Raw genomic sequence first — 14,589 nt, 5'->3', positions numbered from 1 at the left:
GGAGAAGTTTAAGACCCAAAGGAATTTATCCATTCTTTCAAAACCAAAAAAACCTACTGAGCTCTTTTAGGTATCAGATAATGTTCTAGAGATACAATGGTGAACACAACCAAATTCCTAGTCCCAAGAAATATACATTGCAGTAGGGAAGACAGACGGTACACAAATAAATATATGACCTACACTATATATACTATAATATAATGTTATAATTGTATAGAACTGATAAATACTAAGAAGTGAAATAAAGCAGAGTAAGGGGATTGAGAGGGTTTCTTTAACAGATAAGTGAAGGACAGCCTCAGAGTAGAGGAGCAGAGACGTGAATGAAGTGCGAGAGTGAGCCATGTGGGTAGCTGGTGTTGTTCCAAATAGAGGGGATAGACAGTGCAAAGGCCCTGTGGCAAGTGTGTAGACAGCGTGTTCAAAGAACAGCAAGAGGCCGATGTGCTTAGAGCAGAGTAGCAAAGGGATGCAGGGGGGAAGAGATGAGGCAGAGAGTTAGCTGGGCGTCAGAGGATGTTGGTTCTTTTTCTTTTTTTTTTAACTGAAGTATAGTTGACTTACAATGTTGTGCTTGTTTCAGGTGTATAGCAAAGTGATTCAGCAAAGTGATTCAGTTATACATATAAGAATATATATTCGTTTTCAGATTCTTTTCCATTATAGGTTATTACAAGTATTGACTATAGTCCCCTGTGCTATAGGTCCTTACTGTTTATCTATTTTATATATAGTAGTGTGTATCTGTTATTCCCAAACTCTTAATTTATCACTCCTCTTCTCTTTCCCCTTTGGTAACAATAAGTTTGTTTTCTATGTCTGTGAATCTATTTCTGTTTTGAAAATAAGTTCATTTATATCACTTTTTTGGATTCCACATATATGTGATATGATATTGTTCTCTGACTTACTTCACTTAGTATGATAATCTCTAGGTCCATCGTTGTTGCTGCAAATGGTATTATTTCATTCTTTTTTTATGACTAATATTCCATTGTGTATATATACCAAATCTTCTTTATCCATTCACCTGTTGATAGACATTTAGGTTGCTTCCTTGTCTTGTATTGTAGACAATGATGCTATGAACATTGGGGTACATATATCTTTTTGAATTAGAGTTTTCGTCTTTTCTGGATATATGCCCAGGAGTGGGATTGCTGGATCATATGGTAGCTCTATTTTTAGTTTTTTAAGGGACCTCTGTACTGTTCTCCACAGTGGCTACACCAATTTATATTCCCACTAAGAGTGTAGGAGGCTGCCCTTTTCTCCACACCCTCTCCAGCATTTATTATTTGTAGACTTTTTGATGATGGCCATTCTGACCGGTGTAAGGTGATACTTCATTGTAGTTTTTTGTTGTTGTTGTTGTTGTTGTTGTTTGCGGTACGCGGGCCTCTCACTGTTGTGGCCTCTCCCGTTGCGGAGCACAGGCTCCGGACGCACAGGCTCAGTGGCCATGGCTCACGGGCCCAGCCGCTCCGCGGCATGTGGAATCCTCCCGGACCGGGGCACGAACCCGTGTCCACTGCATCGGCAGGCGGACTCCCAACCACTGCGCCACCAGGGAAGCCCTTCATTGTAGTTTTGATTTGCATTTCTCCAATAATTAGTGATGTTGAGCATCTTTTCATGTGCCTATTGGCCATCTGTATGTCTTTTAGAGTATGTTGGTTCTTGATGGCATGGATAGGGAGTTTGTGTTTCACTCTGATACTGATGGAAAACTACTAAAAGATTTTGTGAGAAAAGTTACAGTCTGTACGAGGCCAAGAATGGATGCAGGAAGACTTGTGTATTCATTTCTTAGGGTTGCCATACAAAACCACAAACTTGGTGGCTCAAAATAACAGAAATTTATTTTCACACACTTTTAGAGGCCAAAATGGTAAAAATCAAGTTGTCAGCAGGGCCATGCTCCCTCTGAAGGCTCAAGGAGAGAATCCTTCCTTGCTCTGGTTCTGGTGGCTCTGGGCATTCTTTGGCTGTGGCAGCATTGTTCCAACCTCCACCTCTACCTTCACATGGTCTTCTCGTCTGTGTCTGTGTCTTCTCCTCTTCTGTCTCTTCTAAGAACATTTGTCATTGGGTTTGGGGCCTACCTGGATAATCCAGGGCGATCTCATCTTGAAATCCTTAATTTATCTAGATCTACAGAGACCGTTTTCTTAAATAAAGTCACATTCTCAGTTCCAGGGGTTACCATGTGGACACCTTTTGGAGGCCACCTTTCAACCCACTACATCTAGTCAGGAGGCTATCATAGTAGCCCAGAAAGGCGGTAAGGGTGACTTGCCTTAGAGTGGTGGCAGGCAGATGGTGAGAAGTGGTTGGATTGTATTAGGGTGACAGCTCAATGGAGAGGATTCACTCGTTCATCATCTCCACAAATATTTCTCGGGTTCCTACCATGTTCCAAGCACTGCCGGCACTGAGGATACAGCACGGAAGAAACAGATGCAACACTCAACCACCTGAGCTCACATCACGGTCCAGCAGCAAAACACATAAGTGTGCTATGTGTCATAAAGGAACACGCAGCAGACAGAGCAGCCCTAGTCAGTACAGAACATGGAAGGAGGAATACAACTTAGCCAGGCCAAAGGGTGCCCCGGGGGTGGGAGATGGGGAGGGTTGAGAGCCCTGGTGGAGAGAGCTGAATTTGTGGAGTTCCTGGTCACAATGTCTTTAAAGAACCAGACAAACAAGGGTGGCATGTGGCCTTGGGGCAGCCTGGCCATCAGAATGTCTCAGACCACCCAGGACATACCGCTGTCCACTCGTAGCCTGCCAACACATCTGCTTCTGAAGTTTGCATTTGCATGTGTAACCATTTTAGCAACCCCCCCCCCAACTTTATGGCCCTGGATCCTACCATAGCGACACCAGGTACATGAGCAAAATTGTTGCCCACAACCCGAGGTTATCCAGATCAGGTGAAACAGCTCCCAGCATGCTACATACACCACCCTTGAGTCACCCCCAGGGTCCTTAAGTAATCCTACCCAGATCCCTGCAGTTAATGGGTCTTCAGCCAATCAAATCCTAACCTTTAAATTGCTCACACAGACCCTGGGTTTCACTTGCCAGCTGCAGATATAAAAGTCTGACTACTCAAGGAGTTGCTTTTCAGGAAAGGTCTTTCATCGGAGAGATTCACAAAACTCATTAGCATCTCAAAACCTTGCAGATAAAAGGCAGAGTCAAAGAATAAATGGAAATGAGCAGGATTCCTCTGCTGTGTGGTTTGACTACAGGCCCGCACCTAATGTTTGCGGGGCTCTAGGCAAAAGTGAAGGCGGAAGCCCACACACTGCATGTCTAAACACTTAAAAGATCAAGGTAAGAGACACTTAAAATATGGCGTGCCCTTCTACTTTAATAATTATCCCTTCATAACGATCTGGATGGCCACAGCCCCCCGTCCGCAACCCGTCTCACTTTCTTCCTAATGAGGCTTCATGCTGCACTGAAATGAGTCCCAGGCAAAGGCAAGTGGACACCCTAGCCCACACATCCAAGCCCCAAATAGTCCCCCATGGGCCACACCTCATGTCTAACAGTCCGCCTTCGGGATAATGGATCCCAGAAATAGCACAGGCTCCCAGAAGCTGACTCAGAGCCACTGGGTAGGGAATTCCAGGATCCCAGTTATCTGGAGTATGGTCTGGAAGGGCCAGTTCAGGGCTCTGGGTGGGCACAACCCATTAGTCCCCCCACCTTATGGGGAAGGGGAAAACTGGGGGAGGGCCCATAATCTTTGGTTGGATTGAAGTTACTTCCTGCTGATTGTTAACAGAAACTGGAAGTTTGGGGGCATCCAACCTTTAGTTAGGTCACTGGTCCTGCCGAAGTGCCAGAGGGGAAAGCGGGTCTAGACCAATCTAAGAGGGTTAGATTAAGACAATCTAAGACAGTCTGCTGGATCCAGGGTTGTCCTTCCCAAACAAATTGTAAGAAACAATCTGCTATTGATAAAGGGAATGCCTAGGACTCCAAATAATCTCTATACAAAGTAAAAGCAAAGAAAGTACCTCGCTGGCATGAGAAGTTCCTTCTTTGAGGCTGTTATTTGACTTTCCATGATGGCAGCTGGGTACATTTCAGTGTCCTGCTCCTGGTCAGGTCCCATTGTCCCATCACTGTCAGGTTCTGAGTGAGGAGCCACCAGGAGACCTACCTGATAAGCCAACAGCTATGGACTCCCGTGCACGTGCGCACACATACACATACACACACCACGCCACACATATGTCTACAGGAAGGAAGGGTAGAGAACAGAGCCTCCGACTGAAGACAAGCAGCCTTTCCATGGATATAGTGCAGGACACGGTTCCATTTATGAATCGTTCATTCATTCATTCAAGCAACAAATACTCAGGGAGAGTCTAGTAGATGCCAGACACTGCACGGTGCTGGCATTGCCCATCACGGGGCTAAGCGCTGAGCAAACTAAACCCTGTCTCTGCCCTCTGACTTCCAACCTAGCTAAGAAGAGAAAGCCATGCACTAGTGATTTTCAAAACGAGTTGAAATTAAAAAATGAATTGTACGGACAGATCTTGACCACTGCTTGACTTCTCAGGTCAGGGAGAGAGGCAGCATCCCCATCTTACAGGGGCTGATGGTCTCAAAGTGACAATACCAGTTGGGACCATGATGGAGGCATGCTGGGCGGTAATGGGCCAGGATCTAGGAACTAAAGAAAGGCCTGGGGTGCTTGAGGACTGAGTCATATTTTTTGTTTTCACAATGTCGTCCACACATTTCTTCCCAGCCTCTCACACAGCCAGGGTCTGAATTTATAAGACGACCAGCTGAGTCACGAGCCTTTTGAGACCATAGGACCAGTGCCGGTGTAGACATCTGTACGAACCCCTTTCATTGTTTTTCACCCATGGACCTTGGGTTCTAAAAATTTGATCCACCCACATTTTTATCTTCCTCTTTTCACAGTAATAACTCACTTTCCTCTTTTTTATTTCTGGCATATAACGCTCAGGACTCAAGGCTTCTGTGTGTTTGCTAACAAGTGTCTCCTTGCTCAATTTACATAAAATTTTAATTGCCAGTGAGGAAAGTTTGTATGCAGTGATCTACCAGGAGCAAAATTCTGATACTCTTAGAGATGGTACCAGACCACGGTAAGTCCTTGACTCAGTGGCCAGAGGCAGGAATAATCAGGGAACAAGCTCCCGGGCTCGTCCCTAAAGTGTGGAATTCCTCTGAAGTGTTTTAAACAATCTTAGTAGCTTGAAAACCAGGAATTTCATCAAGGAGAGTCCATTTCTAGCATCTACTATGCTGAGGAACAAACTACTAATTTCACCAATGGAAACCTCTGTGGAAATGTTAATTAGCAGCATCTGGTGTGGATCAGAAATACGGGTGCTAATTGAAGCAATTGTAGTCGTTATCTCTGGAGTGTGGTCTTTCCGATAAAATGTTAGGTGATCACCTTGAAGTGAGAATTCCTGATTAGGGAATTGACAGCCCCTGGAGTGTTGGTTAAAAATGTACACATTCCTATCACATTCTCTCTATGAAAGCCTTTTAAAGAAAATTACAGACATTATCATGCTGCCCACACGAAGCTCTCATTCATTCTTGTTCTCAGTATAACCGTCTGGGGGGAAAGGAGCATGAGACACATTTTCTAAGGAAGACAGTCTATCCCAGGCAATAAAAGCCCCGTCGTTGTTTTCTATCTCCGTGTAACTTATTTCTCAACTGTTTGCTGGAAGCTTCCCAGAGTCCTCCTGGGTTTCATATGCACATGCACAGTCATGCTAGGTTTTGCGGAAGAGGGGTGGAGAGGTGGGTGTCCCAGGAAAATGGAATGCGGAACACTAAACCTTCAGCCTTGACCGTCCTTCTGAGAAACGGAGGGGATTTTTAAAGACTACAGAGTGGGACCTGGAGCGGGTACAGATACTCACCCTTCTCTGCAGACCCGATTCCCAACTAGGTTCCAGCCTCCCTTCTTTTTTTTTTTTAGCATCTTTATTGGAGCATAATTGCTTTACAATGGTGTGTTAGTTTCTGCTGTATAGCTAAGTGGATCAGCTATATGTATACATATATCCCCATATCTCCTCCCTCTTGCGTCTCCCTCCCACCCTCCCTATCCCACCCCTCTAGGTGGTCACAAAGCACGGAGCTGATCTCCCTGTGCTATGCGGCTGCTTCCCACTAGCTATCAATTTTACATTTGGTAGGGTATATATGTCAGTGCCACTCTCTCACTTCGTCCCAGCTTACCCTTCCCCCTCCCCGTGGCCTCAAGTCCATTCTCTCGTAGGTCTGTGTCTTTATTCCTGTCCTGCCCCTAGGTTCTTCAAAAACCTTTTTTTTTAGATTCCATATATATGTGTTGGCATATGGTATTTGTTTTTCTCTTTCTGACTTACTTCACTCTGTATGACAGTCTCTAGGTCTATCCACCTCACTACAAATAACTCAATTTCATTTCTTTTTATGGCTGAGTAATATTCCATTGTATATATGTGCCACATCTTCTTTATCCATTCATCTGTCGATGGACACTTAGGTTGCTTCCATGTCCTGGCTATTGTAAATAGAGCTGCAATGAACATTGTGGTACATGACTCTTTTTGAATTATGGTTTTCTCAGGGTATATGCCCAGTAGTGGGATTGCTGGGTCGTATCAGCCTCCCTTCTTTGCAGACCTGATTCCCAACTAAGTTCCATCCTTGACTTTATCCCAATGTTCTGATACCTGCCCTTAAATGTTACTCCTCCCTGCTCTTCTCTCCTGTGTGTGAGATACATCGATAGCATCGCTGCCTTTCCCCTTCCCCCCTGTACTGAAAGCTTCACTTCATTAATTCTCACAAATAAGGGCGTGAGCAAACTCAAAGCACATGCCTGTCGTTATTTTTTTAGAGCATTTATTCTTTCTGATGTGGACCATGTTTAAAGTCTTCATTGAATTTGTTACAGTACTGCTTCTGTTTTATGTTTTGGTTTTTTGGCTGCAAGGCATGTGGGATCTTAGCTCCCCGACCAGGGATCGAACCCATACCCCCTGCATTGGAAGGAGAAGTCTTAACCACTGGACCACCAGGGAAGTCCCGCACATGCCTGTCATTTGAAATTGGGTGCAAAACATCTGCCTTCAGCTGAAATGCATTAATTATCATGGCATAGTTCCTGGAATCGAGTGGAAGGAGAGAGCAGTCCTCCAAATGAGCTCACTGACCAGAGGGAACAGATGCTGGAGAAAGGGTCACGTGGTTTTCCAGGGGCAGGTTTCCTCTTTGGATGCCAGCATTTGTAGGGATAGCCATTACCAACCATGGGAGTGTGGCTGATGAAATTAAGGAAGGCATTTTTAAATTCAATTACACCCTCAGTGGAAATGGTCTCATTAATGCTTGGGGAGAGAATTATACCCAGTCCATAAAGCCTAACATTTCTAAACCCAGTTTTGCGAATTATTCTAAAGGTTGATTCAAGATCTCTCTTCCAAATGGGAAGTTAAATATGGCCAATGGAAGGAAGACATCCTCAGACTGACTGAGGGGTTTATCAGCCTGTAAGAGTTTTAATTAATGTAATCACTAATGTTGCATTAACAGCTTAGTGAAGGAAAGTAATTACTCACACATCCGCTGTATCAGATGGGAAGATTAGAATTCATTTTCCAAAACGATTAGCATTTTGCCAATTAAAAGAATCCCTTCTCCCTGCCAGCAGCCCTGTGACCTCGCTCAGCCGAAGATCATTTAAATGAAACATATTTTGCGTCAGAAGATAGAGCAGGAAGAAATGGAGAATTAAGGCTGTGTTTATTCTTAGCGCCTTCTCAGGGCACAGCAAGCGCAGGGGTCTCCGTGAGTTGATAATGCCTCGCTTTATTTGCATAGTCATTCACTTCAGCCACTTTGGATTATACCACTGGCTGCTCTGTTACCCTGCAGCAATTAAACAACGGGAAGGCCAGTGGAAGACGCGGCCAAAAGGAAGCAAGGGGAGAGTCTGGGTGGAATGGCCAAGCCTAGGGTCCAGGGGTTGGACAAGTGCCAGGACTCACTGTTGCCCCATCCTGAGTGACAGCTGGAACCGGCTCTGCTGGTGGGCTTGGGCCATCATGCTGCCCGCAGGGGCTCCCTAAAGTGTGAAGCTGTGTCCCTTGAGCCCTCCTACGGATGGCCCCTGAGTGTTGGGTGTCATCTCCGTGCCAAGACTTTGGCAATATGGTCCGACGGCTCTCCAGCCCCCCTCCTCACCATCTCTGGCAGATCCTCTAGTGACAGCCACTTGGAACTTTTCATTTCTTAAAAATCCCATAGTTGGGGCTTCCCTGGTAGTGCAGTGGTTGAGAGTCCACCTGCCGATGCAGGGGACACGGGTTCGTGCCCTGGTCCAGGAAGATCCCACATGCCGCGGAGCAGCTGGGCCCGTGAGCCATGGCCGCTGAGCCTGCGCGTCCGGAGCCTGTGCTCTGCAACGGGAGAGGCCGCGGCAGTGAGAGGCCCGCGTACCACAAAAAAAAAAAAAATCCCATGGTCTTTCAGATCAAGCTCCTTGGAACCTGTTATTCACCCCAACAGCAAACCTTTTGCCTACTTTGTTAGAGCATCACCCTTCCTGCTTCGCCCAGGGTAAATGGCACTGGGCACTGACTAGAATAACTACGGCCCCCACTTTGCACACTCAGGGTCCCTCCGGTCCTGCATTTTTGCATTGTGTTATATTATACTAATCACAGTGAGCTACTGAGACAGGAACTGGGATCGTACTCTGCTCAGTATTCTCAGCCTGTACTGAGGCGGTGCACGTGTCAGCTGGTGTATCCATTCTTGTCGAACGGCTTAACGATCGTGGGCATATATTAGCCCTCCCTGCCTCCCCCACTGTCAGCCTCATCGAAGCTCAGCCTAGGAGGCCCAGACTGGTCGGATCAGCTAACATCACAAAGGAGGGAACTGAGCCATCTGCATACAGGTGGGCATTCCCTCTTCACATGTGCTCCTCACTGGTGAAGCGCCGTTTCCAACGGCGGCTGACCCTCACTGAGTGCACCGCCTGGGCTTCCTTCTGCTATGTCTCTGACTGCGTTTAGCCAATGGGAGGTATGGCAGGAGACTGGAGTCGGGGAAGAAAGGGAGGTCGAGGTGTTTCTTCCTCATGCCCTCCTTACTTCGGTTTCACATCTCTGATACTAGCTACACAGAACAGGATGGAGAAGATGGAAGGTGCCTCTGCAGAAGGGCAGAGAATAGCCCAGAGGCCATTTCTGAGATGGGAATTTCAGGATATTCCATCATCATGCATTGGCATAGGACAGGAGGCCCCAGCCAAGTGCTATGTTGGGGTCTCCAGACCCTTCCGGTGGCCTGTGTTCAGCCCAGAGTGCTGCCCAGGTGCGAGGGTCAGCTGACCAGTACCAAGGCAGGCAGCCATGGACCGAGGGGGAAGGCCACCGAAACTCTTCATCCCAAACCGTGTCCAAACGGAAATGCCTTACTGATGTAATACTTGATGTGGTTGTTAAAGCTGTTTGACAGGCACTGTTTCATTTGATCCCCCGACAACCCTATGAAATAAATATTTTGCTGATGGGGCAACTGACTTAATCAAGGCTGCTGGACAAGTAAACGGTGGAACAGACCAAAGTTGGCCAACATCCAGCTGGTGATCTTCCCAGGCTATGATCCATATCACCTTTAACTGATCTGGGCTCCATTCCCATCTGCACCCCTTATAAGCTGTGTGACCCTGGGCAAGTGACTCAACCTCTCTGTGTCCGTTTCTTCATCTAGAAGACACACATAACATGTTTCTCTCGTGACTGCTGTGACCTAAATGAGGGTGGGGGGCTTCTCAGAGGCTAGGAGAGGGGACAGCGTTTGGGGCTTTCCATGAGAAGCCAACACCAGGTCCTCCTGAGCGAAACAGAAGAGGCTGATCTTCTGCCGGGCCTGTTGGGAGGACCTGGGAGGGGTCCTTGCATCTGGCTGGTGGAGTGTATGAGCCTGGGCTACTTGTACAATCCCAAGGGATCCTAGGAATTGGCCCCCCTCCTTCACCCATTGACTAAATGATATCAGCCACCAGCAAGCAGGTAGGAAATAAGCAAGATTTAACTTTTTTAAAAAGAAAATTGATCTTTTCTGTGAGAAATTAAATAATGACACAAAAAATATCTACTTTCCACAGCGCCTAGCACTCAGTAGATGCTACATACTAGTTAATTCCCTTCCCCATATTTAACTCTAAAGGCTGAGTCAGGCTCATCACTAGCAGGATTCTAGAACACAGCCTTTCCATCAAGGGGAAGACACTGTCCCCCTTGGGACAGGTGGCTTGGCGGGTGTGCAGGATGGGTGATGACAGGCTGCCCAGTAGCTGCCACGCAGGAGCTACTGGAAGGGCCCTGTAACTCACCCTCCAGGTCAGCTGGGCTCCCGGTGGAGGAGAGAGCGGGGGCGAACAACTCCAGAACAGAGCTAGTTGGGCCCCCAGTGTGTGTGTATGTGTCCCTGGGTGCTCTAAAGAAAGGGAAGCTCGCCAGGCCTCCACTCTCAGCCACTCTCTGAGCCCGGGGAGACAGAGACTGGCCCTAACAGTGATGAGTATGAGAGACAGACCATCACCCATCACCCTGGTCATGCTGGGAAGGAACCGAAGCGAGGCAAGTGCCCAAAGGCACCCGAAGTCCAGAGGGGCTTGGAGAGCGAACCCGAGGGCAGCCCAGAGAAGGCTGCCACTTGAACGCCTCATGCCTGGAGCACCCTGCAGACCAGCCACCTCCCCTGCACAGCCCAGATCCCACAGACTAATTAAGGAAAAAAACCTCAAAGAATGGGGGAGGGAGCTGGAGGTGGGATTATTGAGGGGAGGGCAGTTGCTGTGCTCAGAGTCATGAGGCGTGAAAATGAATCCCATCTTTCACTTCCCAGCTTTGTAACCTTGGGCATGTTACTACTGAAGCCTGTTTCTTCAACTGAAAAACAGGAATCACAGTCCTTGTGCCAGGGAGGAGCCTTTTCAAAACCGTAATTAATTAGATACGCACTAATGTCTGTACCACCTACACCGAGAAACGCAGTGTTGATTTTGCTCACAGCTGTATCTCTAGGGTCTGGTCATGGCAGGTGCTCAGTAAATGCTTACTGATACCTGATCAGAATGTGTTGTCACAGCTCCTGACGTTTTGAGGGCACTGGTGGGCACGCTGTCGTGAAGAACAAAAGGTCAAGAGAGTCTCAGGGGGGAAGCTGCCTAGTTGTGAGCCCCTGGCAAGTTGCTCTGGAACAGTGAGCCTAAAGCAGGACAGAAGTGTGCCTGGTGGGGCAAAGTCCCAGGAGTCATACATAGCTCAGGCTCCCTCCCTGGGGACTGTGGTCCAGCTGCACACAATCAGCTCGGGGTCCCATGGTTGCCTTACTACCTAGAAGGGCACTGCAGATAGCACAACCCCTGGCAGCACTGGAAGGACAAATAGGTATTTACCAAAATTTTGTTCTAAAAATAATAGTAATGATAAAATAGAGGGAAAAAAATCCATTGACTTCCAGTCCCTGCGCAAAAATATCAACAGTATCAAAAAAGCACAAAAAAAATTGATTTCTTTGTTCTTTATGACTAATGACCATCAATGCAAGTTATTTGAAGGGGAAAATTGCCTGAGTATCTAATTGAAGAATCAGAAAGGCAGAAATATTGCATTTTCTTGGATGAGTTTTCAGAATCTCAACGACCCAAAGCATCCACCGTGTCCCTCATTGTTTTAAAGTTTTGTTTCCTTTTTTTTTTTTTTTTTTTGCGGTACGCGGGCCTCTCACTGTTGTGGCCTCTCCCATTGCGGAGCACAGGCTCTGGACGCGCAGGCTCAGCGGCTGTGGCTCACGGGCCCAGCCGCTCCGCGGCATGTGGGATCTTCCCGGACCGGGGCACGAACCCGCGTCCCCTGCATCGGCAGGCAAACTCTCAACCACTGCGCCACCAGGGAAGCCCTGGTTTCCTTTTTAAATATACTAATACATTTGGAAAATCTCTTCTTGCAGGAGGAATCTCTTGAAGAAGCTTCTATTTCCGATTGGGTAAATTTACATTCTATACTGAAATGAAATGACTTGGAGAAGACTTCAGCATCTAAATCTGGCAAAACATTCAAAACAAATGAATTCCGTCTCATTAAAATATTTGTCAAAACAGATAATAACAAGTGTTGACAAAGACGTGGAGAAATTGGAACTCTCTTAGATGCCTGATGGGGATGTAGAATGGTGCTGCCATTTTGGAAAACAGTCTGGCAGGTCTCATTTTTTTAAGAAATAGAGCTTTCTCTACCGGTAAGGGAGAGTCTGCTTTCCACATTCTGAACACCGGGGGAGTCTCAGCCAGGCTGAGAGACTGATCTCACCGCCACTAACGTTCTTCTCTTTCGCCTACAGTATGTGTCCGGCCGATGCGCCGTCACCCAGAGCGCCCCGGAGCCCGGCAGCTTCCCCCCTCACCTCCTCCCCCCACTCCTCCGCCACCACGCCCGCCAGCCCCACCTCCGCCACCACGCCCGCCCTCACCACCACCCCCCGCACCAGGAGGCGGGGCTACACGCTGCCCAGGTGACGCCCTGCACCTGCCCCTTGTTCTCCTGCCAGTGGGAAGGCCACCTGGAGGTGGTGGTGCCCCACCTGCAGCAGATGCACAGGGTGGACATCCTCCAGGGAGCCGAGATCGTCTTCCTGGCCACGGACATGCACCTCCCGGCACCGGCCGACTGGATCATCATGCACTCCTGCCTCGGCCACCACTTTCTGCTGGTGCTTAGGAAACGGGAGAGGCACGCAGGGCACCCCCAGTTCTTCGCCACCATGATGCTCATCGGGACCCCCACCCAGGCCGACTGCTTCACCTACCGCCTGGAGCTCAACAGAAACCACCGGCGTCTCAAGTGGGAGGCCACCCCCAGGTCTGTGCTGGAGTGCGTGGACTCGGTGATCACTGACGGGGACTGCCTCGTCCTCAACACCTCGTTGGCCCAGCTCTTCTCCGACAACGGCAGCCTCGCCATCGGGATTGCCATCACTGCGGCGACGGAGGTCTGCTCCTCGGAAGCTGAGATGTGAAGCAGAGGCCCCGGACGGTCACGTGCAGCGCCCCCCCTTCCCCGAGGAACTCTGCCTGGGCCCTTGGATCTCAGAAGGCCAGGACTCCAGGCTCCTTTCTATCCTTCTCCCTCCTTCTCTCCTTCCTTCCTTCCTTTCTTTTCTTGTCTCAGGTACTTTGTGGTATTTGATATTCGTCTGCCATGGGCATTATATTACGTAAACATCTTGTGATTCAAGATCTGGGTGTGAGGTTTGTCCTGATTTGTTGGTATAGTTTTATAGAACACTTTTAATCGGATTCAGTCAGAATGGTGATTTCTCGCCACCGTCTCCTTGCAATTCCCTTCTCCGCTGCTTCTAAATTGAGCAAAAGTCACCAAGGTCACGAAGCAGACTCTTGGGGTTGAAAGGAGACAGTGCCCAAATCATTTCTTCCTTCTCTTTTTAATCTATTTCAGAGTGAGCTAACTCTGAAATGCGTGCCGACAGCAGATTAGGGAACGGGACCTGGCCAGCTCAGAGGTATGTATTTCAGACCAACCAGACGCAAGTCTGCCACCTTCCCAGGAACCTCAGGGGCCACGCTGCCTGGACACAAGGAGATGGCGTCTCCTCCAAAGGCCAGGGCGCCGGGCTGGAGGCACCACCACGCCATGTGTCCTCTGGCTTGATCCCGGGGCTGGGGGGAACGGGCAGAGGTTGAACCCTCTTTTGCCAGGCTGTTATGAGCTTGCTGTCAGCCCGGACCATCTTTTCCTGCTCCAAAATCAAAGGCCTCAAGGGTTTGGTGCTTTCTTCAAAATCTCTTTGCCGTCTGTTGAGCAATTCATAGAAAAGGATGGGCAAGATGCAGGGGAAGAGAAGCAGCTGAAAAAGCGAAGGATAAAATGAATCTCCCACCTCTGGGAGGGCGTTCTCTCCTGAGAGAGCTTTATTATCAAGTTATAAAATCCACCAATCCTTTCCCTGGGGTGGAGCACGTCTGTATCAGGCAAAGAGCCCTCTGGGCCCTTGACAGTTCATAAGCAGAACCACGATTCGGCATCAAACACAAGGAACTTGAAGGGTGCGACCAGGTCCTCTGACCTGAAGGGCTGTCCCCATCACTCAGACACCTGAGAGGGTCCTCTTTCCTTCCCTTACTTCTAAAATGCTCCGAGGGCCCCATTCAGCACACACACGCTATCACTGGCCAGTATGCGTCCAGCGCCCCATTGCAGTATGAATGAAGAGGCCACGGAAATCCATACTGCCTCCAGGTAGATGGCCTTCTCTTATTCGGCTGTCAGAACACTTTGCCAAACCTCTTCTTGTGGAAGTCTCTCGTGTTTTTGAAGAAAGTAAGCATGTTCAGTCGACTCCGTCTCGTCTGATGGAAGCTGAATACCTGTAAGCCTTCCCAGTAGGCCCTCTTCCCCCTCCTTTTGGTCATTTTTGTTCTCCCCTCGGCCAATCCCTGGTTGCGGCAGCTACACGGGGCCCCCAAACCCCACACGACGC

General features: G+C 48.4%; 1 protein-coding gene across 1 annotated transcript in view; it reads left to right on the top strand.

The window, feature by feature from the left end:
- Positions 1 to 13,107, top strand: part of SIAH3 (siah E3 ubiquitin protein ligase family member 3) — a 72,937-nt gene extending 59,830 nt beyond the window's left edge. The window contains exon 2 of the mRNA XM_089899290.1: positions 12,391 to 13,107. Coding sequence (XP_089755416.1) covers positions 12,391 to 13,107 — 717 coding nt within the window. The remainder of the gene's footprint in view (positions 1 to 12,390) is intronic.
- The last annotated feature ends 1,482 nt before the right edge of the window (positions 13,108 to 14,589 follow it).

This window comes from Delphinapterus leucas, chromosome 18, assembly GCF_059928025.1.
Source record: "Delphinapterus leucas isolate spDelLeu-1000000601 "Yukka" chromosome 18, BTC_Dleu_Yukka2, whole genome shotgun sequence".
Classification (NCBI taxonomy): Eukaryota; Metazoa; Chordata; class Mammalia; order Artiodactyla; family Monodontidae; genus Delphinapterus; species Delphinapterus leucas.
The sequence above is the reverse complement of the archived record's forward strand: the minus strand, read 5'-3'. Positions and strand labels throughout refer to the sequence as shown.